The sequence below is a fragment of the Salvelinus alpinus genome, chromosome 17 (genome assembly GCF_045679555.1).
Source record: "Salvelinus alpinus chromosome 17, SLU_Salpinus.1, whole genome shotgun sequence".
NCBI classification, from domain to species: Eukaryota; Metazoa; Chordata; class Actinopteri; order Salmoniformes; family Salmonidae; genus Salvelinus; species Salvelinus alpinus.
Window position 1 is genome coordinate 11,392,814 of NC_092102.1, and position 26,485 is coordinate 11,419,298.

General features: G+C 41.9%; 1 protein-coding gene across 3 annotated transcripts in view; it reads left to right on the forward strand.

Moving 5' to 3' along the window:
* Positions 1-210: 210 nt before the first annotated feature.
* Positions 211-26,485, forward strand: part of LOC139542148 (kazrin-like) — a 226,436-nt gene continuing 200,161 nt past the window's right edge. For 2 of the 3 annotated variants that reach the window (XM_071347236.1, XM_071347237.1), the window contains exon 1: positions 211-764. In XM_071347236.1, coding sequence (XP_071203337.1) covers positions 578-764 — 187 coding nt within the window. In that variant the 5' untranslated portion in view covers positions 211-577. The remainder of the gene's footprint in view (positions 765-26,485) is intronic. The other variant, XM_071347238.1, reaches the window with a different exon arrangement.

Below are 26,485 nucleotides of genomic sequence, written 5' to 3' on the forward strand. Positions count from 1 at the left end.
TTCTGGATGTTTCCCTTAATGTCAAAGAAAAACAAAACCTTGCTAAATCTCACGATGGAAAAGTACTGAAAAGAGTTGAGCAACTCCGCTGCATTTTACTTCTATTGTACAGGAGCCCTACTTCTCTCTCCCCGTGGTTTCCCTGGAGTTGGTACAGTCCATTTAAAAAGGTGTCCTTTCGGCAGTCAGCTGCAGGGAGGACATTTCAGAGGGAGAAGCCTGCTCTCTCTTACTCAGACACACACAAACATAGACACCCCCGCCCCCTCTCTCGCTCTCATTCTGTTCCAGAACTCTCTCACTCACACATAGTCACACACAGTTACACTCACACATACACATCACATTGGATAACAGTTACACACCACATTTCCCCTGAGCCAGATGCTACTTTGAGGAAAAGGACAACCTGCTGCGGAAGGATTTTACCTGCTGTTTTTTTCTTAAGAAAGGAGTATAAAAACAGGAATAAAAACTAACACACGAGACAGTTTCAGTTTGTTCCTGGACATGGTCAACATGACACCAGCATGACACCCTCCTGTTTGGATTCCCTCCTCATGCCAAAATCCTGAAAATGATGGATGAGAACAAGCAGCTGGCTCAGAGGATCAATGGGGCCAGCCAGTCGGCCAGCCAGGAGGTGACCAACCTGCGATCGGAGCTGACGGCCACCAGCAGCAGACTGGCTGAGCTTGGGGCCACCGACCGGGAGCGTGACCCCTTCATGGAGAATCACGACCCGCAGCACAACCACCACCACGGTAAGAGAGACAGACCCAGAGAGAGTGTGTGAGAGAGAAACTCAGTGTGTGTGTAACTGTCTTATGTGTTGTGAGAGCACTTACCATGACGCATGGGTACGCGTGTGTCTGTGTGTATGTGAGTGTGCGTGCTAAATGTTAAAACCTGTGCAAAGCTTTACCTCACAGTTTGAGAGAGTATGTGTCTGTGCCTTTGAGGAATTATGTGCGTGTGTTTGTGTATGTGTGTTGTGTTCGTGTTTGGGGGAGAAAGAAGCTCCAAATAAGATGGATCAGAGGAGGGGGGGTGATCCATCCCTTGTTTTATGTCCAATTTCACCCCCCTCTGTGTTTCAGCAAGTCCCCTCACTGTTTGCGTTTGAAGAACACTTTGAGGGTGCACTTTAAGGGGAAGTGGAGGAGAGGAGGGTGGGGGGAGAGTGATTGAGTGAGTAACCCCCCCCTTACTCATACTCTTCACTTTCTCTTCTGGCATTCTGGCTGGTTCAATACTTTCCCCTTCTTTTGTTAGGGTTGCTGTAGGTTACTGTTTCCAAGCACTGTTTAAATGGCTGCCCACGCTGCAGAATGTGTGTGTTTGTTTGTGTGTGTGCGTGCTTGTCTGTGGTGTGATTTCCCTACCTTGGCTTTGTTTTACAGTCCAGTTGACATGTGGCTGAAACAAAAGCATGTGACCTGACCTGTTCACCGCACGTGCTACCTGTCCCAGACCTGCTGTTTTCAACTCTCTAGAGCCAGCAGGAGCGGTAGAGATACTCTTAATGAGAGTATCTCATTGAAAAGCCAACTGACATTTACTCCTGAGGTGCTGACTTGTTGCACCCTCGACAACTACTGTGATTATTATTATTTGTCATTTATGAACATTTAAACATCTTGGCCATGTTCTGTTATAATCTCCACCCGGCACAGCCAGAAGAGGACTGGCCACCCCTCATAGCCTGGTTCCTCTCTAGGTTTCTTCCTAGGTTTTGGCATTTCTATGGAGTTTTTCCTAGCCACCGTGCTTCTACAACTGCATTGCTTGCTGTTTGGGGTTTTAGGCTGGGTTTCTGTACAGCACTTTGAGATATCAGCTGATGTAAGAAGGGCTATATAAATACATTTGATTTGATGTGGGTGCGTTGCTATGTCCCCTCCACCCCTGTAAAACAAACACACACATGAAGCCTCTGATCACACACTAGTGGCATGTGCAAGCATGCACGCACGCACGCACACGCAATCACGCACGCACACACACATACACACCTGCTTTTTCCTTGCCGCCTGGAAGCAGTGTGTGTGTGTGTGTGTGTGTGTGTGTGTGTGTGTGTGTGTGTGTGTGTGTGTGTGTGTGTGTGTGTGTGTGAGAAAGGTACCTCTGCTAGGTACTAGAAGCATTCCGCCGGGCAAGTTTAAATGTCACCCTCCCTCATAGGGGCTTCACCATTGAAGGGTCATTCCATGAAATTAAAAGCCTGTTATATAAACTGAAGTGCCCTTTAATATAGACCACGTGGAGAATTAAATATTTCTGATTTAGATTTTTATATGAATAACAATGCTAAAATTCAGCATTTTGACATGTCCCTCCGTCAACCCTGTGTCACTTCTAAGATTTTAACCCACTTAATCCCAAACTTTCTCCAAGCTTCACCATCATTTTTTTCATGTGATTAGTAATTAATTTACACCTGTCCCTCATGTTAAAGTAAACCCTGTTATGTGAACTGAACTCTCATTTCAAAACAGTGAAACTATTCCTTTAAAATTATTTTTTAAATAAATAACATTGAACATCTAATAGTCAAATCATAGAGTAAAAGCAGGTGAGCTAGTTCTTCTCTTTTGGGCCATTTTCTGGTGTTTTGTGGTGAAAAAGTGAGTGGGTCAGTTATAGATAGACAGGATAGAAAGGTTTTAACAATTTCATTATTTTGGGGGGTGAAGCTTGCATTTAATTGCCAATCCCTGTTGCACACAACAAGCTTCCATTCCCCCTGTCACAAGGGATTTATGGCTGATTTAAGAAGAAATCATCAACCCTGTTACGGTGTGTCCCTGTTACTTTATTTGACACATCGGCATAGTCATTTTTATCTTGACATGGGAAAACCTGTTTTTTTGAAGTTGAACATGTGCTTTTTATAACAGAATGTTACAATTAGGTGAAATCAAACGTTTTTTGGGGGACCAAGTTATACTTGTTACACTCCAAAGCCACTGAATTGGTGGAACGACTGCTCACCTGAGAGACCACAAGCATTCTCACTTATCAAAGCATAATATGACAACTGGACAACGTGGTCCCATGTGGCTCAGTTGGTAGAGCATGGCGCTTGCAACGCCAGGGTTGTGGGTTCATTCCCCACGGGGGGACCAGGATGAATTTGTATGAACTTTCCAATTTGTAAGTCGCTCTGGATAAGAGCGTCTGCTAAATGACTTAAATGTAAATGGTATTTTACTCATAATTAAACCATACCTTATGTCATTTCTGTCAAGGATGTTAAATCTTGTATAGCTGTTACAAATGTCTCCACGTGCAGGACAATTGAATGGTTTTAGTTCATTTGATTGAGGATTACTGTTGGAGGAGGCCGTAGTATTTATTGTGTACATGTACTGGTGTTTCGTGGTCTTACCTCTTCCCTTGCCCAGTCTTGTTCTCCTTCCCTCCTCCCCTCTTCCCACACTCCTCTCTTTCCAGCCTGAGCTAGGAGCCTTGGTTGGTGAGGTGTGAAAAAGAACAGGGCCATGGGTTGTAATTCATCACTAGTTGTTGCAGAGGGGAAGAGAGTGTGTCGGAGAGGTCGTGGGTTCACTGTGCAACCCGCCGTACCAGGTCCTGGGGGAACACTGCAGACCTGGGACTGGGAGAGCAGTGCCAACCCTGTTAGCAGGCTAGCGCCTGGGGATCCACTACTGTACACTGCCCAAAAATGTTGAGCCCCCACCAATTCCATACACATACAGTATCATACAAATGTGGATATTTTATAATAAGTGTAGTGATATATGTAGGCTAATGAACCTAGTTTGAAACAAGGATTCACATGTGTTTAAGAGGTGTACTGTATGTAGATATGAACAGACATGCCCGCACCCTCTCACACATGCACACACGCAAAACAGCCTTGTACCTCATGTACCTCCTGTTCCTCCCATGTGAGGCTGCCTCCCTCAAAACTTCCTTGGACTAATTCGGGTCGGATGCCTGGCTGCTTAATGCCTGGAAAAGCTGAGCAGTCACAAACTTCTGCATAGGACTATGGAAGCTGCGCAGCCGTGCACGCTCGCAGTTCAGAGGGAATGTTGGTTACATAATATGCTACGCTTTTGTAACTGTACGTACAAATCCATATCTTTGACACTGGTAAATTAGAGACAAGTAGGCTAAATCAAGAAACCTTTTATTTTGTCTAGTTTTTATGAATTATGAAGTTGGAGAATTGTGCATTTTTCAAACACCTGAAATAGCTTTTTTCCTGCAATTTAGAGCCATTATCATTATGCCTAATTCTATGTAAAAAAATATATATATTTTTTTCTGCATAGGTTATATAAGCATACAGTTGAAGTCGGAAGTTTACATACACTTAGGATGGAGTCAATAATAATCGTTTTCCAACCACTCCACAAATTTCTTGTTAACAAACTAGAGTTTTGGCAAGTCGGTTAGGACATCTACTTTGTGCATGACACAAATCATTTTTCCAACAATTGTTTACAGACAGATTATTTAACTTATATTTCACTGTAACACAATTCCAATGGGTCAGAAGTTTACATACACTAAATTGACTGTGCCTTTAAACAGCTTGGAAAATTCCAGAAAATTATGTCATGGCTTTAGGAGCTTCTGATATGCTAATTGACATAATTTGAGTCAATTGGAGGTGTACCTGTGGATGTATTTCAAGGCCTACCTTCAAACTCAGTGCCTCTTTGCTTGAAATCATGGGGAAATCAAAAGAAATCAGCCAAGACCTCAGAAAAAAAATGGTAGACCTCCACAAGTCTCACTCATCCTTAGGAGCAATTTCCAAATGCCTGAAGGTACCACGTTCATCTGTACAAACAATAGTATGCAAGTATAAACACCATTGGACCATGCAGCCGTCATACCGCTCAGGAAGGAAACGCGTTCTGTCTCCTAGAGATGAACGACCTTTGGTGCGAAAAGTGCAAATCAATCCTAGAACAACAGCAAAGGACCTTGTGAAGATGCTTGAGGAAACAGGTACAAATGTATCTATATCCACAGTAAAACAAGTCCTATATCGACATAATTTGAATGGCCGCTCAGCAAGGAAGAAGCCACTGCTCCAGAACCGCCATAAAAAAAGCCAGATTACAGTTTGTAACTGCACATGGGGACAAAGATGATACTTTTTGGAGAAATGTCCTCTGGTCTGATGAAACAAAAATAGAACTGTTTGGGCATAATGACCATCGTTATGTTTGGAGGAAAAAGGGGGAGGCTTGCAAGCCGAAGAACACCATCCCAACTGTGAAGCACGAGGTTGGCAGCATCATGTTGTGGGGGTGCTTGCTGCAGGAGGGACTGGTGCACTTCTCAAAATAGATGGCATCACGAGGCAGGAAAATTATGTGGATATATTGAAACTACATCTCAAGACATCAGTCAGGAAGTTAAAGCTTGGTCACAAATGGGTCTTCCAAATGACAATGACCCCAAGCATACTTCCAAAGTTGTGGCATAATGGCTTAAGGACAACAAAGTCAAGTTATTGGAGTGGCCATCACAAAGCCCTGATCTCAATCCTATAGAACATTTGTGGGCAGACTGAAAAAGCGTGTGCGAGCTAGGAGGCATACAAACCTGATTCAGTTACACCAGCTTTGTCAGGAGGAATGGGTCAAAATTCACCCAACTTATTGTGGTAAGCTTGTGGAAGGCTACTCAAAACCTTTGACCCAAGTTAAACAATTTAAAGGTAATGCTATCAAATACTAATTGAGTGTATGTAAACTTCTGACCCACTGGGAATGTGATGAAAGACATAAAAGCTGAAATAAATCATTCTCTTAACTATTATTCTGACATTTCACATTCTTAAAATAAAGTGTTGATCCTAACTGACCTAAGACAGGGAATTTTTACTAGGATTAAATGTCAGAAATTGTGAAAAACTGTGTTTAAATGTATTTGGCTAAGGTGCATGTAAACGTCCGACTTCAACTGTACTTCTTTGCTTGTTCACTTGTCATTTTAATGAGGGTGTCATTCTGACTGTTGTAAATCACACAGCTCAATTTACTGCACTAACATGCCTAGGCATTTTTTATGCATATCTAAGCATACCTCTTGAGCCATTTCTATCCTTCTGTCTGTTTTTCTTTAATTAAAGAAACTAAATATGCTTCTCTGCATATTTGCTGAAATCTGGGTAAAAGATTGAAATGAACGTGAGTCTTAAAAACTACATATAGTAATTCCTTGCTTTGCTATAATTTAGAATTCTTGCCAGCTAAGATAGTTAGCTACTCTAACTTGATTGCCTGAAATGGCTTGGAAGCTAGTTATGAGTTTGGTAAATTTCTAGTTGGCTAGTATTACAGAGGAACAACAAAACATGTTGGTTCTATTTATTAATCAAGAAGGAATCAATAGGCTACATCGCTTGATCAAATTAATTTACAAACATACCTCCTGCGAATCATGCCCATCACCAGCGGCTAAAATCAAATTAAAATGCTGTGTGTGTCACTCAACACACTCTCTCCTCCTCCACTGACGACAGTGTCTGCACGCACTAGAGTATCTAGCGTCCTGCCTAGCATACAGTAGCTTTGCTCCGTGGCGCACCTTGGAAGGAACCACTTGGTAGGGTCCAGTCAGTTTGCCCCCTCTGCAAAATACAGCTGAGATATTTTTATATTTAATTATGATCAAGAGTGGGCTTAAACATGAAGTTTAGTAATTCATTTAATGTCTGCATTTAAAAAAAAAAAGGATCAATCTGAAGGTGCACAAGGACATGTGCCCCCTATGACCATGATGCCTCTGATCACACACACGTGGCACGTGCAAGTGTGCGGGCGCACACACACACACACACAGAAAAACACATTGTCCCACCAGAGAGAATAAAGTAAACGTGAGTGCCCATATTTGGGCATCTGGCCAGGACATCCTGGCGGGAAGTTATCACGTGCTCTAGGGAGTGCCAATATAGGGGCATCCTGTCTGGACATCCTGTTCCTGTTCTCACGGCACACGCCAATATGGTTATATTAACATATTGTGTACGTTAATGAGGCACAGAGGTCTCCAGAGTGTGTCGATTGGTTTCACCCTCTGTCCTTCAGCTGTCTGATGTAACAGCTAATGACTCTCTCCTATAGTCCTGGACAGATGGCCTGTGCGCCTATGCTTGGTAATCAGTAACGTTGCACATACCAGTGCCATTAACTGCAACTACCTAGCAAGGGCTTGTCATGCCGAACCAGGGAGGGAGGGGGGAGAAAGAGAAAAGCCCTGTACTAGAACAATTCTATGATGGGATTTGCTCTCACATTTCCTACCACCAAGCGAAAAGTCCCTTTATTTCCTGGAAAAAGTCGCTTCAAGAAGGATGGCACTGCTAGGCGATGCGATCAGTCAATGGAACAAGTTTTTCCCAAGCATTTGTATGGCACTACTATGGTTCTAATACTGTATACTCGGCTAAATTACTGAGAACAAATCATTAAAACCCTCATTAATTTAATGAAAGGATTAATTAGGAGTGAAAAATTGCTCTGATTAAAACAACAACCTTAAAACAATATTCTTAGACTGCCTCCATTTTAAGATATTTGCCCAAGCTCTTCAACTATGATCACCGATTTGAAAGGTCTTGATACTGCATAGGTGTAAGTAGGCTGTATATATGTTGGCAACCTTTCTGGTTCTTCCACCTATCAATGATCAGGAATTTATTAAGGACACAAGGAAAGGGGACAAGGAAAGAGGACAGGGTGTTATTTGGGGCTATATCAGGACAAACCAATTGAAGCTTATTACCTACAGGAATCCACTCATAGCCAAGATAATAGGTTTTACTGAAATAATGGGCGAGATGGCAAGTAAAGAGAAGTGTGTGGCAGCCAAACCCCCAGTGTTTCAAAAAAAAGATGTGATGTGAGTGTGTGTGTGTCTGCTGCAGGGTCTGGGATATTGTCGCCACAGCAATTATTCAAGATGTCATTTTCTTCTGTTCCTTTTAAATTTCTAGTGGCAGTCACTGAACAGATGTGATTTCTGCCTATGTCCTTCTGCTAATGTACACTCTTAGCAAAAAAGGTGCTACCTAGAACCTTAAAGGGTTCTTCGTCTGTCCCCGTAGGAGAACCCTTTGAAGAACGCTTTTTGTGTGTAGATTGAGCCCTTTGGATGACCTCGATGTCACTATACTGTCTTCATGTATGGGATTTGTAGAAAAGTTACTGTCTGTGCATGACAACTAAGCCCTGTCCGAGTCAGAATGGCCCATAGGTCATGTAGGAGCCTTTCTCCTGTTTCTGTAGCGTGAGGCAGCTTGATGTACAAGTACACACCCTGCACAGGATGCTAGTACTGCACAGTAATGGGTTATAATTCCATTAGAAGCAAAGCAATGATCTGTGGTAGGAGTCAGCAGTGTCCCTGCTTTTCTTTCCTATATTCTCAGCGCAACATTTCCTGGGTCGTGTTTATTAGGGCTACCAACAGAAAGCGTTTAAAAAAAAATTCAACCGAAAACTAAAATGTTACATTTTTTATTGGACAATTGCAGGTGGCTCATTTTTGTTAATATCATCTTTCTTCCGTATGGTGCAAAATGAACACGACCCTGGGCTAAGAATGAAGCCAGTGGGTTTTTCCCACAGTCAGTCCAGTTTCTCATGAAGTGGATGACTGAATAGACATACATGTTATGTACTGGGCCCTAATAGCATGTTTTGTTTGACCCCTGTCTTGTGCATAAGCCATGCTCCTTAGACTGATTTTTATTTTTGGATCCTAGGCAGGAAGTGAATGTGTAACCAAAGAGGTTGGGGTATTTTGTGCAGTGGAGGGTGAATAGAATTACTGTATCGCACTCAAGACGCTGCAATTTGAATGAGTTAGAGTAGAATTCAAGTTTTGGGGGACTTGGCCACAAAAGTAAAATTGCCACTTGAAATTGTTCCTGTTTAATTTACAGTTTCAGTAAACAATTCTGGATATAATAAAATGTTCTATCCAATGATATTAGCAGCTAGCCAATTCAGAACATTGTCTTAAATACAGCAACACAGTAAAAAAAAAACACACCATAGAAAGGTTTAAATACATGTAAGAAAGGCGAATATGTATGACAGTAAAGCTTATTTATGAAATCCTCTTCCCGTCTCCAACTCTCCCTCTCTCCACTCTCTGTGCATAATGCCTCGCCTGGAATGTTGCCCTTAAGTCACCCCTCAAATGGTGTTGAGTCTAGACTAAGCCAACGAGCTCAACACTCTGAAGATGAACACTACAAAGGTGGAATACTATAGTTCTGGCCTCCTAGGCTTATATTCACAAGAATCGTTCAAAACCCTGTGTATGTGTGTGTTTTCTGTTTACGTTTGTGGAGATTCTCTGTCTAAATCAATTTCTCGTTAGATACTGTAGGTTTCAAAAGTTAAATATTTGATGTGCAGATAGTAGAAAATAGAGATTTTGGGGTCATTTGTGCTATGCGTTTGTCTTACAGGTACGCAGTATGCACGCAGCCTGAGCAGAGTATTTTTTTTGTTGTCCCAGGGTGTATGGGTGTACTGTATGTCAATGACCATTTTCATGGCTTTCCATCTGCCCCTTGGTCTGACCTGCTGCATCTGATTTGAAGCAACGGTTTGGTTGTCTTCCAAGACATACGGTACATGCACGTGCATACATTCACAGACATGAACAAACTCAAGAATCACTGATGTCCTATTGCTCTTTCTGCCTTACCAAATATGCACAGATGAATGCACAGATGCACGCACGCACACCCACACACACCGCCAGCTCTGGCTGTGAATGAGTGTGTGGACCACGGTTGCCTATCCATCAACGGCACGGGCAGGCTGGCAGGCCAGCTGGTGGCAGGTGGCACAGAGCAGCAGATTAGGCAGGGCTGGGTGACAGGTGGGCACTGCCATCAGGTGCCACGGAAGCCTGCGGAGAGGGACGCCTCACAGCAGCAGGCATGAGCCCAACCCTGTAGAGCGGCAGACAGATTGGATAACGCCTCCAGCAGCTTGGATGGGCAACGCCAGCATGTGAGATGATATATGAGGAGGATCAGTTGAAGGTGGGAGGGCTGTGCGGGGGTCATGAGGGGGAGGGTAAAGAGCAGATGTGTCACAGAAGCCCCGGTGTCACACTGACAGAGGGGAGACACATGGATGCGTATACACACACACATCTGAATATTTTTAACACAGTCATTTCCATGTAAAGGACCCATGAGCACCAACATAGGAGCATATATCAAATTGGGTGTCAAATGAAGGCTCAAGGTCTATATTTTTGGTAAAAGAAGGCATAGATCAATTTTTCAACCATTTGCCATCTTAGGAATAAGGCATAAGTAATATCTTTGATTCCTGGTCAAACAGCTGGAAAAGGGGTCTTATAAAACATCTATCAGAAAAAGTCTTAAAAGTTATTAGAACTAAAGTACATCAAAAAACAATATTGTTAAAGTAACGTCCCCTGCCAACTAATATTAACACATATTTAGTTTTGCCTAAATTATTTTCCTTCTTTTGCCTAAAACCTTTCACACCCTGATCTTTTTCACCGGTCTTTGCTCTTGTCTCAACCCCCCCTCCAGGTGTAGCCTGTCTTCCCATTATCCCCTGTGGAGTTATACCTGTGTCCCTCTGTCGCCAGTTAATCTTGTCTTGTCAGGTCTTACCAGCGTTCTCTCCCGCCTTCTTGTTTCTCTAGCTCTATTTCCTAGTTTCTGACCTGATCACGAACCTCTGCCTGGCCTCGACCTGCCCTTTGCCTGCCCCGTGTTTCTAATAAATCATCTGAGAACTGTACTATCCGCCACCTGTGTCTACATCTGGGTTATATCCTGAGTCGTGATGAAAACCCACATGTTGCAATTTTAAAGCAAATTTCCTGCAATTCTATACTTTTTGCCAAGGGACAGAGATTTGTTGTTTGGCTATTTATAGTTCATCTTATGCTTTTGTTCACATTTTGCCATGAGGCTGAGAGAAAATGGTGCTGTTTTAAAGCTAATCTCCTGCAATTTTACTATCATATGCTAAATGGGGTGGGTGGGCACTTGGCACTGGGCACATGTGCTGCATGCCCGTTCACTAATCTGGCCCTGATCCCAGCCAAGTAGAGCTGTGTTACCATCTGTGGGGTGCTATGCCCTCTAGTAGGAAGTGTCAACTGTATCTCCAACCAGACATGACAGAGAGACTATAGTACACAGGAAATTATGTAATAAAACTTTAATAACAAACTTTATCCTTTTAATCTATTACCTCATCTATAGTCCAAATCATTTTAAATGTCATGTACTTGTAAAACTCAGGTGTGGTTTAGAAAGTTGGGAATATGACCCATCTCTGCTTTAAAATGTTATGGACTCTTGGCTCATTGTCACGTTCCTGACCTTATTTCCTTTGTTTTGTCTTTGTTTAGTTGGTCAGGACGTGAGCTGGGTGGGCATTCTATGTTATGTGTTTCTATGTTGGGTTCATTTTCAATTAGCCTGATATGCTTCTCAATCAGGGGCAGGTGTTTTACATTTCTTCTGATTGAGAACCATATTAAGGTAGGCTGTTCTCACTGTTTGTTCGTGGGTGATTGTTCCTGTGTCAGTGTTTGTGCCACACGGGACTTTCTTTCGTTCGTTCGTTCGTGTGTACGTTCCTGTTCGTGCGTTATGTTCTCAAGTACAGGTCTGTTCACGTCGTTTTTGTTATTTTGTAAAGTGTTCTTCGTGTTCGTCTTTCGCAAATAAATCATTATGTATTCAACCCACGCTGCGTTTTGGTCCGATCCATGCTCCTCTTCAGACGAGGAGGAAGACGAGCGTTACACTCATGAGGTACTTAGAGATTGTTGTTAATTATACTTCTAGCCTAGGAAGTCAATTATTTGACATTGCTATGGAGAATAGCCATTTGGGGCATTTCCTTTAGAGATCTGGGATAAACGTCTATACCTCTGGTAACAACTCATTTAGTATTCACTTAATAGCACAAAGGAAGACAAACGCTTCGCCTCAAAATTAAATTAAACCAAAATAGCTGTGTCTTCACAGCTGGACTCAATTTAGAACATGATGCAGTCGAAGAGCTGTAATTCAATATTTTCCAGAGGTAACTAATCTTCACGTCTAGTCTTTCCACTTTGCATTAATGTTGACTGAATTATTTGTCAAAAGACAGAACCTGTTCCTATAGAAGAAGCCTATTTTAATTCTCAATTTATTTAACTAACTCAACATGGTTTTTGAAAGATACCTCTTTTTCATTCCAGATGCCCAGATATTTATGAGCAGAGACAAGATCAATGAGGGCACCATCCAAAGTATATATGCATAAATCATCAGATTTGGAAAATAACATTGGTTTTATCTGCATTAAGTACCAATTGCAGTTCAACATAGGCTTTATGCAGAAACATTGTTTCTCTGACAGAGTCTGGACAGCTGTGGGTGCAATAGCATACACTACAGTGTCATCTATATACAGGTGAGTATATACGTACAGTTGAAGTCGGAAGTGTACATACACCATAGCCAAGTACATTTAATCCTAGTAAAAATTCCCTGTCTTAGGTCAGTTAGGATCAACACATTCCCAGTGGGTCAGACGTTTGCATACACTCAATTAGTATTTGGTAGCATTGCCTTTAAATTGTTTAACTTGGGTCAAATGTTTCGGGTAGCCTTCCACAAGCTTCCCACAATAAGTTGTGTGAATTTTGGCCCATTCCTCCAGACAGAGCTAGTAAACTGAGTCAGGTTTGTATGCCTCCTTGCTCGCACACGCATTTTCAGTTCTGCCCACAAATTTTCTATAGGATTGAGGTCAGGGTTTTGTGATGACAACTCCAATACTTTGACTTTGTTGTCCTTAAGCCATTTTGACACAACTTTGGAAGTATGCTTGCGGTCATTGTCCATTTGGAAGACCCACTTGCGACCAAGCTTTAACTTCCTGACTGATGTCTTGAGATGTTGCTTCAATATATCCACATAATTTTCCCCCTCATGATGCCATCTATTTTGTGAAGTGCACCAGTCCCTCCTGCAGCAAAGCACCCCCACAACATGATTCTGCCACCCCCGTGCTTCATGTTTGGGATGGTGTTTCTGCAGCTTGCAAGCCTACCCTTTTTTCCCTTCAAACATAACGATGGTCATTATGCCCAAACAGTTCTATTTTGTTTCATCAGACCAGAGGACATTTCTTCAAAAAGTACAATCTTTGTCCCCATGTGCAGTTGCAAACCGTAGTCTGGCTTTTTTATGGCGGTTTTGGAGCAGTGGCTTCTTCCTTGCTGAGCGGCCTTTCAGGTTATGTCGATATAGGACTCGTTTTACTGTGGATATAAATACTTTTGTACCTGCTTCCTCAAGCATCTTCACAAGGTCCTTTGCTGTTGTTCTAGGATTGATTTGCACTTTTCGTACCAAAGTACGTTCATCTCTAGGAGACAGAACGCGTCTCCTTCCTGAGCGGTATTACGGTTGCGTGGACCCATGGTGTTTATACTTGCGTACTCTTGTTTGTACAGATGAACGTGGTACCTTCAGGCATTTGTAAATTGCTCCCAAGGATGAACCAAACTTGTGGAGGTCTACATTTCTTTTCTGAGGCCTTGGCTGATCTGTTTTGATTTTCCCATATTGTCAAGCAAAGAGGCACTGAGTTTGAAGGTAGGCCTTGAAATACATTCACAGGTACACCTCCAATTGACTCAAATGATGTCAATTAGCCTATCAGAAGCTTCTAAAGCCATGACATAATTTTCCAAGCTGTATAAAGGCACAGTCAACTTAGTGTATGTAAACTTCTGACCCACTGGAATTGTGATACAGTGATACAGATACATAAGTGAAATAATCTCTCTTGTAAACAATTGTTGGAAAAATAACTTGTGTCATGCACATAACCGACTTGCCAAAACTCTAGTTTGTTAACAAGAAATTTGTGGAGTGGTCGAAAAATTAGTTTTAATGATTCCAACGTAAGTATATGTAAACTTCCGACTTCAACTGTATATATTTTTTTACAGATAAAACATTTCAGTTTACGTATACAATCAAAAGAAACCGGACCAAGAATCGATCCCTGTGGGTCACCCTTTGCTGTGTCCAGGAAACCAAATGTGATGCCATCGGTCAATAAACACTGTGTTCTGTCCTTTAACAATTTTTCATACTATCTCATGCAGCCTAGTCCAGGCCAGTTGATAAACTCTGAATAAGTAACATTCATCCGTGTGGGTTTGGCATTCAGTTAAATTCAATACAAATATTCTTAAAATGGTTTACAACAGATAAATGTGTATTTTGGCTTATGGCCACATCTATAACCAAAAGCTCTAATTTTGGGAGAATAGTGATATTTAGAGAACATGATGCCACAATAGATCAAATCAAATTGTATTAGTCACATGCGCTTACTTACAAGCCAACAATGCATAAAAAACCACCCCTGAGTGGCCCCCGTGTTGAGGATCAGTGTGGCAGATGTGTTGTTACCTACCCTTACGACCTGGGCGCGGCACAGCAGGAAGTCCAGGATCCAGTTGCAGAGGGAGGTGTTTAGTCCCAGGGTCCTTAGATTAATGATGAGCTTTGAGGGCACTATGGTGTTGAACGCTGAGCTGTAGTCAGTGAATAGCATTCTCACATAGGTGTCCCTTTTGTCCAGGTGGGAAAGGGCACTGTGGAGTGCATTAGAGATTGCATCATCTGTGGAACTGTTATGGCAGAATGCAAATTGGAGTGGGTCTAGGGTTTCTGGGATAGTGGTGTTGATGTGAGCCATGACCAGCCTTTCAAAGCACTTCATGGCTACAGACTTGAATGCCAAAGGTCGGTAGTCATTTAGGCAGGTTACCTTAGCGTTCTTGGGTACAGGGACTATAGTGGTCTGCTTGAAACATGTTGGTATTTCAGTCTCGGACAGGGAGAAGTTGAAAATGTCACTTGCCAGTTGGTCAGCTCATGCTCGCAGTACACGTCCTGGTAATCAGTCTGGCCCTGCGGACTTGTGAATGTTGACATGTTTGAAGGTCTTACTCACATCAGCTGTGGAGAGCGTGATCACACAGTCGTCCGGAACAGCTGATGCTCTCATGCATGTTTCAGTGTTATTTGTCTCGAAGCGAGTATAGAAGTAGTTTAGTTCGTCTGGTATGCTTGTGTTACTTGGCGGCTCGGTGCTTCCCTTTGTAGTCTGTAATGGTTTGCAAGCCCTGCCACTTTATTTTTGGACACTTTATCTGTTTGATGGTTCGTCGCAGGGCATAGCGGGATTTCTTGTAATCTTCCGGGTTAGAGTTCCGCTCCTTGAAAGTGGCAGCTCTAACCTTTAGCTCAGTGTGGATGTTGCACGTAATCAATGGCTTCTGGTTGGGGTATGTACGTACAGTCACTGTGGGGACGGCGTCATCAATGCACTTATTGATGAAGCCAGTGACTGATCTGGTGTACTCCTTAATGCCATCGTAAGAATCCCTGAACATATTCCAATCTGTGCTAGCAAAACAGTCCTGTAGCTTAGCATCATTCAAGAAATTTAGAACCTGGAACAGATATAGCCCTTGGTTCTCTCCAGACCTGACTGCCCTTAACCAGCACAAAAACATCCTGTGGCGTTCTGCATTAGCATCGAACAGCCCCCGTGATATGCAACTTTTCAGGGAAGTTAGAAACCAATATACACAAGCAGTTAGAAAAGCCAAGGCTAGCTTTTTCAAGCAGAAATTTGCCTCCTGCAACACAAACTCAAAAAAGTTCTGGGACACTGTAAAGTCCATGGAGAATAAGAGCATCTCCTCCCAGCTGCCTACTGCACTGAGGATAGGAAACTCTGTCACCACTGATAAATCCACTATAATTGAGAATTTCAATCAGCATTTTCCTACGGCTGGCCATACTTTCCACCTGGCTACCCCTACCCCGGTCAACAGCACTGCACCCCCCACAGCAACTCGCCCAAACCTTCCCCATTTCTCCTTCTCCCATATCCAGTCAGCTGATGTTCTGAAAGAGCTGCAAAATCTGGACCCCTACAAATCAGCAGGGCTTGACCATTTGGACCCTTTCTTTCTAAAATGATCTGCTGAAATTGTTGCAACCCCTATTACTAGCCTGTTCAACCTCTCTTTCGTGTCGTCTGAGATTCCCAAAGATTGGAAAGCAGCTGCGGTCATCCCCCTCTTCAAAGGGGGGGACACTCTTGACCCAAACTGCTACAGACCTATATCTATCCTACCCTGCCTTTCTAAGGTCTTCGAAAGCCAAGGTAACAAACAGATTACCGACCATTTTGAATCCCACCGTACCTTCTCCACTATGCAATCTGGTTTCAGAGCTGGTCATGGGTGCACCTTAGCCAGGCTCAAGGTCCTAAACGATATCATAACCGCCATCGATAAGAAACAATACTGTGCAGCTGTATTCATTGACCTGGCAAAGGCTTTCGACTCTGTCAATCATCAGCAGAATCAACACCTTCGGTTTCTCAAATGATTGCCTCGCCTGGTTCACCAACTACTTTTCCGATAGAGTTCAGTGTGTCAAATCGGAGGGCCTGTTGTCCGGGCCTCTGGCAGTCTCTATGGGGGTGCCACAGGGTTAAATTCTTGGGCCAACTCTTTTCTTTGTATACATCAATGATGTCGCTCTTGCTGCTGGTGAGTCTCTGATCCACCTCTATGCAGACGACACCATTCTGTATACTTCTGGCCCTTCTATGGACACTATGTTAACTACCATCCAGACGAGCTTCAATGCCATACAACCCTCCTTCCGTAGCCTCCAACTGCTCTTAAATACAAGTAAAACTAAATGCATGCTCTTCAACCGATCGCTGCCTACACCTGCCCGCCCGCCCAGCATCACTACTCTGGACGGTTCTGACTTAGAATATGTGGACAACTACAAATATCTAGGTGTCTGGTTAGACTGTAAACTCTCCTTCCAGACTCACATCAAACATCTCCAAACCAAAGTTAAATCTAGAATCGGCTTCCTATTTCGCAAAAAGCATCCTTCACTCATGCTGTCAAACATACCCTCGTAAAACTGAACATTCTACCGATCCTCGACTTCGGCGATGTCATTTACAAAATAGCCTCCAACACCCTACTCAACAAATTGGATGCAGTCTATCACAGTGCCATCCGTTTTGTCACCAAAGCCCCATATACTACCCACCACTGCGACCTGTACGCTCTCGTAGGCTGGCCCTCGCTTCATATTCGTCGCCAAACCCACTGGGTCTAGGTCATCAACAAGACCCTGCTAGGTAAAATCCCACCTTATCTCAGCTCGCTGGTCACCATAGCAGCACCCACCCATAGCACGCGCTCCAGCAGGTGTATTTCACTGGTCACCCCCAGGGCCAATTTCTCCTTTGGCCGCCTCTCCTTCCAGTTCTCTGCTGTCAATGACTGGAATGAACTACAAAAATCTCTGAAACTGGAAACACTTATCTCCCTCACCAGCTTTAAGCACCAGCTGTCAGAGCAGCTCACAGATCACTGCACCTGTACATAGCCCATCTATAAATAGCCCAAACAATTACCTCATCCCCTACTGTATTTATTTATTTATTTTGCTCCCTTCCACCCCAGTATTTCTACTTTGCACATTCACCTGCAAATCTACAATTCCAGTGTTTTTAATTGCTATATTGTATTTACTTCGGCACCTTGGCCTTTTTATTGCCTTCACCTCCCTTATCTCACCTCATTTGCTCACATTGTTTATAGACTTGTTTTTGTACTGTATTATTGACTGTATGTTTGTTTTACTCCATGTGTAACTCTGTGTTGTTGTATGTGTCGAACTGGTTTGCTTTAATCTTGGCCAGGTCGCAGTTGTAAATGAGAACTTGTTCTCAACTTGCCTACCTGGTTAAACAAAGGTAAAATAAAATAAATAAATAAATCTGCTTCATCTGACCACTTTTTTATTGACCGAGTCACTGGTACTTCCTGCTTTAATTTTTGCTTGTAAGCAGCAATCAGGAGGATAGAATTATGATCAGATTTGCCAAATGGAGGGCGAGGGAGAGCTTTGTAAACTCTGTGTGTGTAGTAAAGGTGATCTAGAGTTGTTTTCCCTTCTGGTTGCACATTTAACATGTTGGTAGAAATGAGGTAAAACGGATATGTTTCCCTGTATTAAAGTCCCCGGCCACTAGGAGTGCCACCTCTAGGGGAGCGTTTTCCTGTTTGCTTATGGCGGATTACAGCTCATTGAGTGCGCACTTAATGCCAGTATTGGTCTGTGGTGGTATGTAGACAGCTACTAAAAATGCAGATGAAAAGTCTCTAGGTAGAGCCTCCTCGATGTTGGCCGAGATGTCTTTTGCCCGTTTCATATTTGGATTTGTCACATGCGCCGAACACAACTGGTGTAGACTTTAACATGAAATGCTTTCTTATGAGCCCTTCCCATACGTGTATGCGTATGTGAATGTGTGTGGGTATTGTGCGGGAGTGTCAATGTAGTGTGTGTGAGAGTGTGTATATGGTGTGTACGTTGCCTTCAGAAAGTATTCATACCCCTTGACTTATTCCACATTTTGTTGTGTTAAAAAAAAAAATTCTGACCCATCTACACACAATACCTTATAATGACAAAGTGAAAACATTATTTTTTATTTTTGTTTTGAAAATTTATTGAAAATGAAATACAGAATTATGTCATTTATATAAGTATTCACAACCCTGAGTCTCTAAGAGCACCTTGATTGTACAATATTTGCACTTGCTCTGTCTAGTTGATTGCTGATCATTGCTAAACAGCCATTTTCAAGTCTTGCCATAGCTGATTTAAGTCAACTTAAACTAGGCCACTCAGGAACATTCAATGTTGTCTTGCTAAGCAATTCCAGTGTATATTTGGCCTTGTGTTTTAGGTTAGTGTCCTGCTGAAAGGTGAATTTGTCTGCCAGTGTTTGTTTGAAAGCAGACAACCAGATTTTCCTCTAGGATTTTGCCTGTGCTTAGCTCTATCCTGTTTTTTTAATCATAAAAAACTCCCTAGTCCTTGCAGATGATGAGCCTAGCCACAACATGATGCAGCCACCACCATGCTTGAAAATATGAAGAGTGGTACTCAGTGATGTGTTGTTTTGGATTTGCCCAAACATCATTTATTGTATTCAGGACATAAAATTAATTAATTTGCCACATTTTTATCACTTTTACTTTAGTGCCTTATTGCAAACAGGATGATTGCTTTGCAAATTTTTCAAATGTCATTTAAGTTAGTATTGTGGAGTAACTACAATGTTGTTGATACGTCCTCTGTTTTCTCCCATAAGAGCAATTCAACTCTGAAAGTAAAAGTCCCCATTGGCATCATGGTGAAATCCCTGAGCGGTTTCCTTCCTCTCCAGCAACTAGTTAGGAAGGCCACCTGTATCTTTGTAGTGACTGGGTGAATTAATAGACCATCCAAAGTGTAATTAATAACTTCACCATGCGCAAAGGGATATGCAAAATCATAATTCCACTTTGACATTTTGGGGTATTGTGTGTAAGCCAGTAACACAACATCTCAATTTAATAAATTTAACATTCAGTCTGTAACACAACAAAATGTGGAAAAAGTCTAGGGCTGTAAATACATTCTGAAGGCACTGTATATACAGTGGGGAGAACAAGTATTTGACACACTGCCGATTTTGCAGGTTTTCCTACTTACAAAGCATGTAGAGGTCTGTAATTTGTATCATGGGTACACTTCAACTGTGAGAGACAGAATCTAAAACAAAAATCCAGAAAATCACATTGTATGATTTTTAGGTAATTCATTTGCATTTTATTGCATGACATAAGTATTTGATCACCTACCAACCAGTAAGAATTCCGGCTCTCACAGTTGAAGTGTACCTATGATAAAAATTACAGACCTCTACATGCTTTGTAAATAGGAAAACCTGCAAAATCGGCAGTGTATCCAATACTTGTTCTCCCCACTATCAGTGGTGGTCAGTGCCATGAGGTTGCTACAACCTAGCCTATGAATGAAAGTTTCATCCCCTCTGAAACTACTAGCAGGTAATTAGCTAGCTAGTAGCTACCACAGCCAGTTCAGCTCTAGCTAGCCTCTAGCTAGCTATCTGTCAGGTAGCAGTATCTAACAGCTGTTGTGTGTATGGAAATTTACATTTTATGGTGTAACATTAGCTAGAGCTAGCCAAAAGTTGGCTTATTTTTTCCTCAATCACAGCCAAACGATTGAAGACCGATATATTATGAGGTTTCTTCAGCAAAATATTAGTTTTTATTAGTCAGTATAGCAATGTAACACTATGGATCTGTCAGTTTCCCTAGCTAATTCCCTACTTTTCACACTGACAAGATAGAAACTCTACAGGCATCACTGTCATGGTGCACAGTCAGTACGTAATACGATGCTCATCATGTCTTAGTAGGACCAGATGGTGACAGGTGTCCCAGCAGGGTCAGACAGCCAGGGAAGACCAGTATATGGAGCTCAGGTGAATTTTGCAATATATTGTAAAAATCAGTGAATGGATACAAACTTTCATCTTGAGTTGATGGGTAGGCTACAGTCTGGGATCTGGGAATAATGGTCATTTCAATTATTTAACCATTGATTCTATTCTTGAAAAATATAATGTATAAATGTACACCAAGGTAATTGTTTGTCATGCCTCATCTGAGCAGGATCAGATGTTGACAGAGTCAGGCAGCCATGGAAGACCAGTCTGTGATGGCGCAGAGGTGAACTTTTGCAGAAACAACACTTTAATATTTCTGTGCAACAAACACTGAACAAGCAAGAAGCTTCAACAATTTAAACTATTTTAACCCTTGTGTAGTCTAAACATTCTCTATACTCCCCTTGTCCTAAGGGTAAAAAATTACCCACCTTCACTAAACCCCTAAAATAAAGCAGCTTAATTGAATTTTGAACCCCAAATCTATTTTGCATGAAGAAACAACCTGTCATTCATCAAACTTTGTGAATATCTGGGTTTTCCCTCTTCACAATGCAGAAATAAGATTTCAACTACAAAATACTAGTCTTCTCCCATTTTTTAAAAACCATTGCCCCCACCCACAAGGTGTATAAACAACAACAATAAATACGAATAAGATAATAGATACAAAAACGTGAAGAACATAAATCAATCAACTCTAATTAACACATGGACAGTATGCAAGTGTGTGTGCATGGACTTTGCAGATGTTTTTTTGTCTGGGGGGCAGAATTGGCATCTCCTTCTCTTGTCTGCCCCAGCTGCAGCCTCGGGTGGATCAGAACAAGATTCAGCCCCCTGAACAGCTTTCCTTGTTTCAGCCCCCTGACCTTAGTTCCTTGTTTATGTCTCTATTTTGGTTTGGTCAGGGCGTAAGTTGGGGTGGGCATTCTATGTTTTGTTCTATGTTTTCTATTTCTAGGTGTTTGGCCTGGTGTGGTTCTCAATCAGAGGCAGCTGTCTATCGTTGTCTCTGATTGAGAACCATACTTAGGTAGCCTCATTCCCACCTGTGCTTGGTGGGTAGTTGTTTTCTGTTTTGTGTTTTTTCACCTTACAGGACTGTTTCGTGTCGTTCACTCTCTTTGTTGTTTTTGTCATTCAGTGTTCAGTTTATTTAATAAAATTTACTATGAACACTTACCACGCTGCGTCTTGGTCCTCTTCTCCTTCTCCCCGTGACATTCGTTACATCCCCCTTGTTGCAAGGAGTGCAGGGGGCAGCTCAGGCTTGTTCTTTCTAACTGTGCCAACCATGGTGATCTTCCTCTTCAAGAGCTGCTGGCTGAGTTCATAAGAGGTGAAGAAATTGTCACACGTCACATCAAGCACAACCCTCTTCTCCGGGCCTCCACTGGTCGGCTTCCCTGTGTAGACTTGCATCTTCCAAGCGTAGCTGGATTGTGCGTCACGATATGGGTGGCATATCTTAATGCCATACTTTGCTGGCTTGCTGGGCATATACTGCCGGAAAGGACAGCGACCTTTTGACAAAAGAGATTACTATCAGTAATTAGTATCAGTGTCACAGAACACAATAACATAAATCAATGATATTACAGCAATACATAATAAAATGAACAGTGAACACAAGGGTCAATTAAATTGTTGCATGCTGCGTTTATCATTTTTGATAAACGCAGCATCATTTTCAGTATAAATAAATACAAAATAAGTACCCTCTTATTTATTACTGTACCATTCTTCTTTATATACTGTTAAATTGGGATGTTTTAACTTTTATTTTCCCTACAAACTTAATTTCTTGAAAAAGTATTGCCTGGTAGATTGTGGTGAGGTGTACATAAATGTGCATATGTATTAAGACATATAGTTAAATAAAGGTTAAATAAAAAATAAATTGCCATAGTTTGGATCATAATTTAAGGATTTTAGTACAAAGGGAAATCCACTAGACACATAAGGATCCCAGTGGCACAGCAAACTAAGCAGCCTACAGGGCTTGAAGATGGCAGATCACAGGTACCATTCTTTAAAAAAGCTATAGCTATGTTTAGACAATACTCTAATAAAATACAGTATAATGATAGGAGAAGATTGAAATACCATTTACTTTGAAAGTTTGGCAACTTCATAAGACAATGTTACATTACATATAAATATTAGCAGAACATTGCAGCAATGTTTATCGTTGAAGTATGTTTTTAGACCAATTCTGGATCGTCATGTCATAACCTTACTGAATAACTTTCTAAGAGTCTCACAAGAATGTTTCTTGTTTGTTGTTATACAGCACCTTTGGAAAGTATTCATACCCCTTGACTTTTTCCACATTTTGTTGGGTGACAGCCTGAATTTAAAATATATTAATTTGAGTTTATTTTATCATTGGCCAATACACAAGTTTATTTTATCATTGGCCAATACACAATACCCAATAATGTCTAAGTCGAATTCTGTTTTGGAAATTTTTACAAATGAATTACAAATGAAATGTCTTGAGTCAATAAGTATTCAATCCCTTTGTTATGGCAAACATAAATAAGTTCAGGAATAATAATACATTGAATGGACTCACTATGTGTGCAATAAAGGTGTTTAACATTATTTTTGAATGACTACCTCATCTCTGTACCCCACACATAAAATGCTCTGTAAGGTCCCCCAATCGAGCAATGAATTTCAAACACCGATTCAACCACAAAGACCAGGAAGGTCTTCCAATCCCTCGCAAAGAAGGGCACCAATTGGTTTATATTGAAGCAGACATTAAATATCACTTTGAGCATGGTGAAGTTATTAATTCAACATATTACTGAGGACCACTCTCCATAATTTCAAGCATAGTGGTTGGTGGCTGCATCATGTTATGGGTATGCTTGTCATCGGCAAAGGACTAGAGTTTTTTACGATAAAAATAAACTGAATGGAGCTAACCACAGGCAAAATCCTAGAGGAAAACTCGGTTCAGTCTGCTTTCCAACAGACACAAGAAGACAAATTCACCTTTCAGCAGGACATTAACCTTTGATGCTTTGTGATACACCCGGTTTTATGCTGTTTTAGTCACTCAACATGTTGCCCTTTCACCCACTGTAGAACATAATGAACATAATGGGGGAAATGATAAAATTGGCCAGCCACCGTCATGCTTTTTTATCCTACCAGATCCGAGATGAGAGTGGGTAGCTGACCCCTCCGTGGGTAGCTGGCCTGCCCACAGAGCAATGTTCCACTCAAACAATAGAGGAACCGCAGTATCCAGCGGAAAGATGGCTAGCGCTGTCCAAAGCCAGCCGGGCTCAACTTCTCAATGTTGAGCTTTGTTAATTCATTCATTGCCCATGTCTGTCTTTTGACACAGGCAGGTTTTTGCTTTTATCTGTCGTAGAATTTGGATTTCTGCTTAGGGATGCATGTTAGGTAGGCCTATTTGCAGTACAGAAAAAGAGTGAACTGAACTAAAAATTCACAAAGAGAAATTCCTCGAGGGAAATGTTTTTAAAATAATTTTTTTAGGTTGACATGGTGAAATGGGCAGCATTGTGAGGTCATCAGTGTGCTGCCAGCTTTGTGAAAAGTCAGAGGCGGACATTAGTACTTGTTACCATGGTGATGCATTCAAGTGGCTACCCTGGGCTTTAGTTCAACAAGTTAAAGCTGCCCTTTTAAGAGTGTGGATTAGGGCGGCACGGTACAGTTAGACTTAAGAACCTATGTCTCTGCCTCTCTCCGTTGCCTCAGAGACCTAGGACACACACACACACTCACCAACGTTAGCCACTAAATCTTGCATTGGCTTTGTCAAGGCCTTCCTCCAGTAAGTGTTACACAAAAACAGGAAAGCTTTGATTCCTCTCCTTAACCTGCTTCAATGTATACACCAAACTTTGACCATATATTTTTCACTGCAAGGTTATTCAGTATCAGCAAGCTGTGTGGTCACCCCAACGAAAATACAGAAAAAACGATGCCAAAACATATTAGGATGTTCCATAAATTGGATCCCTTGTCTGTTGTCTTTCCATACCACCTCTGCCAAGGGTACAGCCCTCCTTACCTATTCAATACAGGGAAGTGTATAATGTTTCAGAAATAGGGAAATCAATGCCCCATCTTTTCTGCTTTGAAATACTATAATCATATTGCTGTGATTTAAATGAGGGTTTGAACGACCTTAATCCAGATTTTAATTGAACTGCAATATTAGGGCATATTAAACAAGCTGGATATCTATCAACCAAGCATAAACCTGGAAAAAATGTCAAACCTGTGAAGTCAAAATTCAGGGCTTGCAGCGTATCAGAACATCGTTTGGGGAATAATGACAGATTTTCATGCTTTAGCCTCCAATCCTGTGATGCATTTATCACAGCCGCATGATAACGACATCAAAGCCTCTCACCCCTGCCTCCGTACCGTACCAGAGCTTAAAAGATGTTAACAAGCCGTCATGGTGGCGAGCGGCTGCTGTTGGAGAGCTCTCAATCACGCCGACTCGTTTTCTTCCCCAGCTGCTAACGTTAAAGCTATACTCAAGCAGTTGGCAAGTAGCGCTAATGTGTGTAGCTGCATTAGCTGTCTGAGGATGCTGAGAGTGAGAGAGAGGAGTTGTGTGTGTGTGTCTGTCTGTTGCGTTTCCTTTTTCCTCATTAAGATTCTAAGGAGGTCACTGAGTTGGGCCGAGATGAGAAGAGCTGATGAGAGGAGAGGCAGAAATAGAAATAGAAATAGATCAGAGCGGAGCGTGGAGACCAAAGTACCTCTGGGCAGGAGGGAAAGGAATGTTGGCCGCATGAGGATGGGTACGCTAAATGGAACTGTCTGCCTTGTCCCAGACACAAGAATTTCGCTACACTCGCATTAACATCCGCTAAGCATGTGTATGTGACCAATACAATTTGATTTGAGATAGAGTAGTAGAAACATGATACTAGCTAGCTAATGACAAGAGGCTTAGCAATGTTGATAAAGGCAGGACGTATTAAAGTGGTGGGGGTATGGGTAGGTTTGCTAGGGTAATGGGCAGTGACGATTTTATCATGTAAATCTTGGTGGGGCAAACTCAAAAATAAAAATGTAGATGCATGCCAGCAAAGTATCACAACTTCCGCCGAAGTCGGCTCCTCTCCTTGTTCGGGCGGCGTTCGGCGGTCGACGTCACCGACTTTCTAGCCATCGCTGCTCCATTTTTCATGTATCCATTTGTTTTGTCTTGTTCCCTGCACACCTGGTTCTCATTCCTCTGTTCCCCATCATGTCTTTGTGTAGGATTGTTTTGTGTTCCGTGGTGTTTGTTCGCATACGCTGGTTTGTTCCGTGTTTATTGTTACACGAGATTGTTACTTTGTTAACTTATTCTAGTTGTGTCTATTTTTGCGCAATATCAATTTTGCCTAGTTTTGGATAGAGGTTTTTGACGTAGTTGCGTCTGCTACTGTTATTCTCTCCTGACATATAACGTGTGCGCCTGTTCACAACTCTCTGCTCTCCTGCACCTGACTTCTTCACCAGCAGCGCCCAGCCTTAACACAAAGCCACTACACAACACAATACACAAATTGCACTATAACGGTAACAAACGGTGCCCACAAACTGTTAAGGCCTACATAAAGCTGTCCCAACAGCACCATGGAGTGAATCCTTACCACCGCTACACCTGGCTATCAGCGGAGTCTTGTCTGGCAGCGAAACAGTTCATTCAGACTCATTTACTGCCTTTTAAAAAACCATAGCTGATATGGCTGACTTGCTTAAACAAATGTGGTTACTACTGACTCCTTGTGGATTTGTGTAAGTCGATAAGAACCGCATTCTCCTTCAATAATAACAAACACCAAGATGAGATTTTACTTTTTAATCATACACAAACATTATTAAATTTATGTTCAGTAAATTCATATTGTTTATTCTTATATTATTAACACTTAGCTTTAAGTTTAAGCAAGTGCAAGCAAACGAGCTGCGACGAGGTAGGCCTATTTGTTCAGCACGGATGGATGGATATCACCACCAGAAATTCAGATAGATGCTAGTTC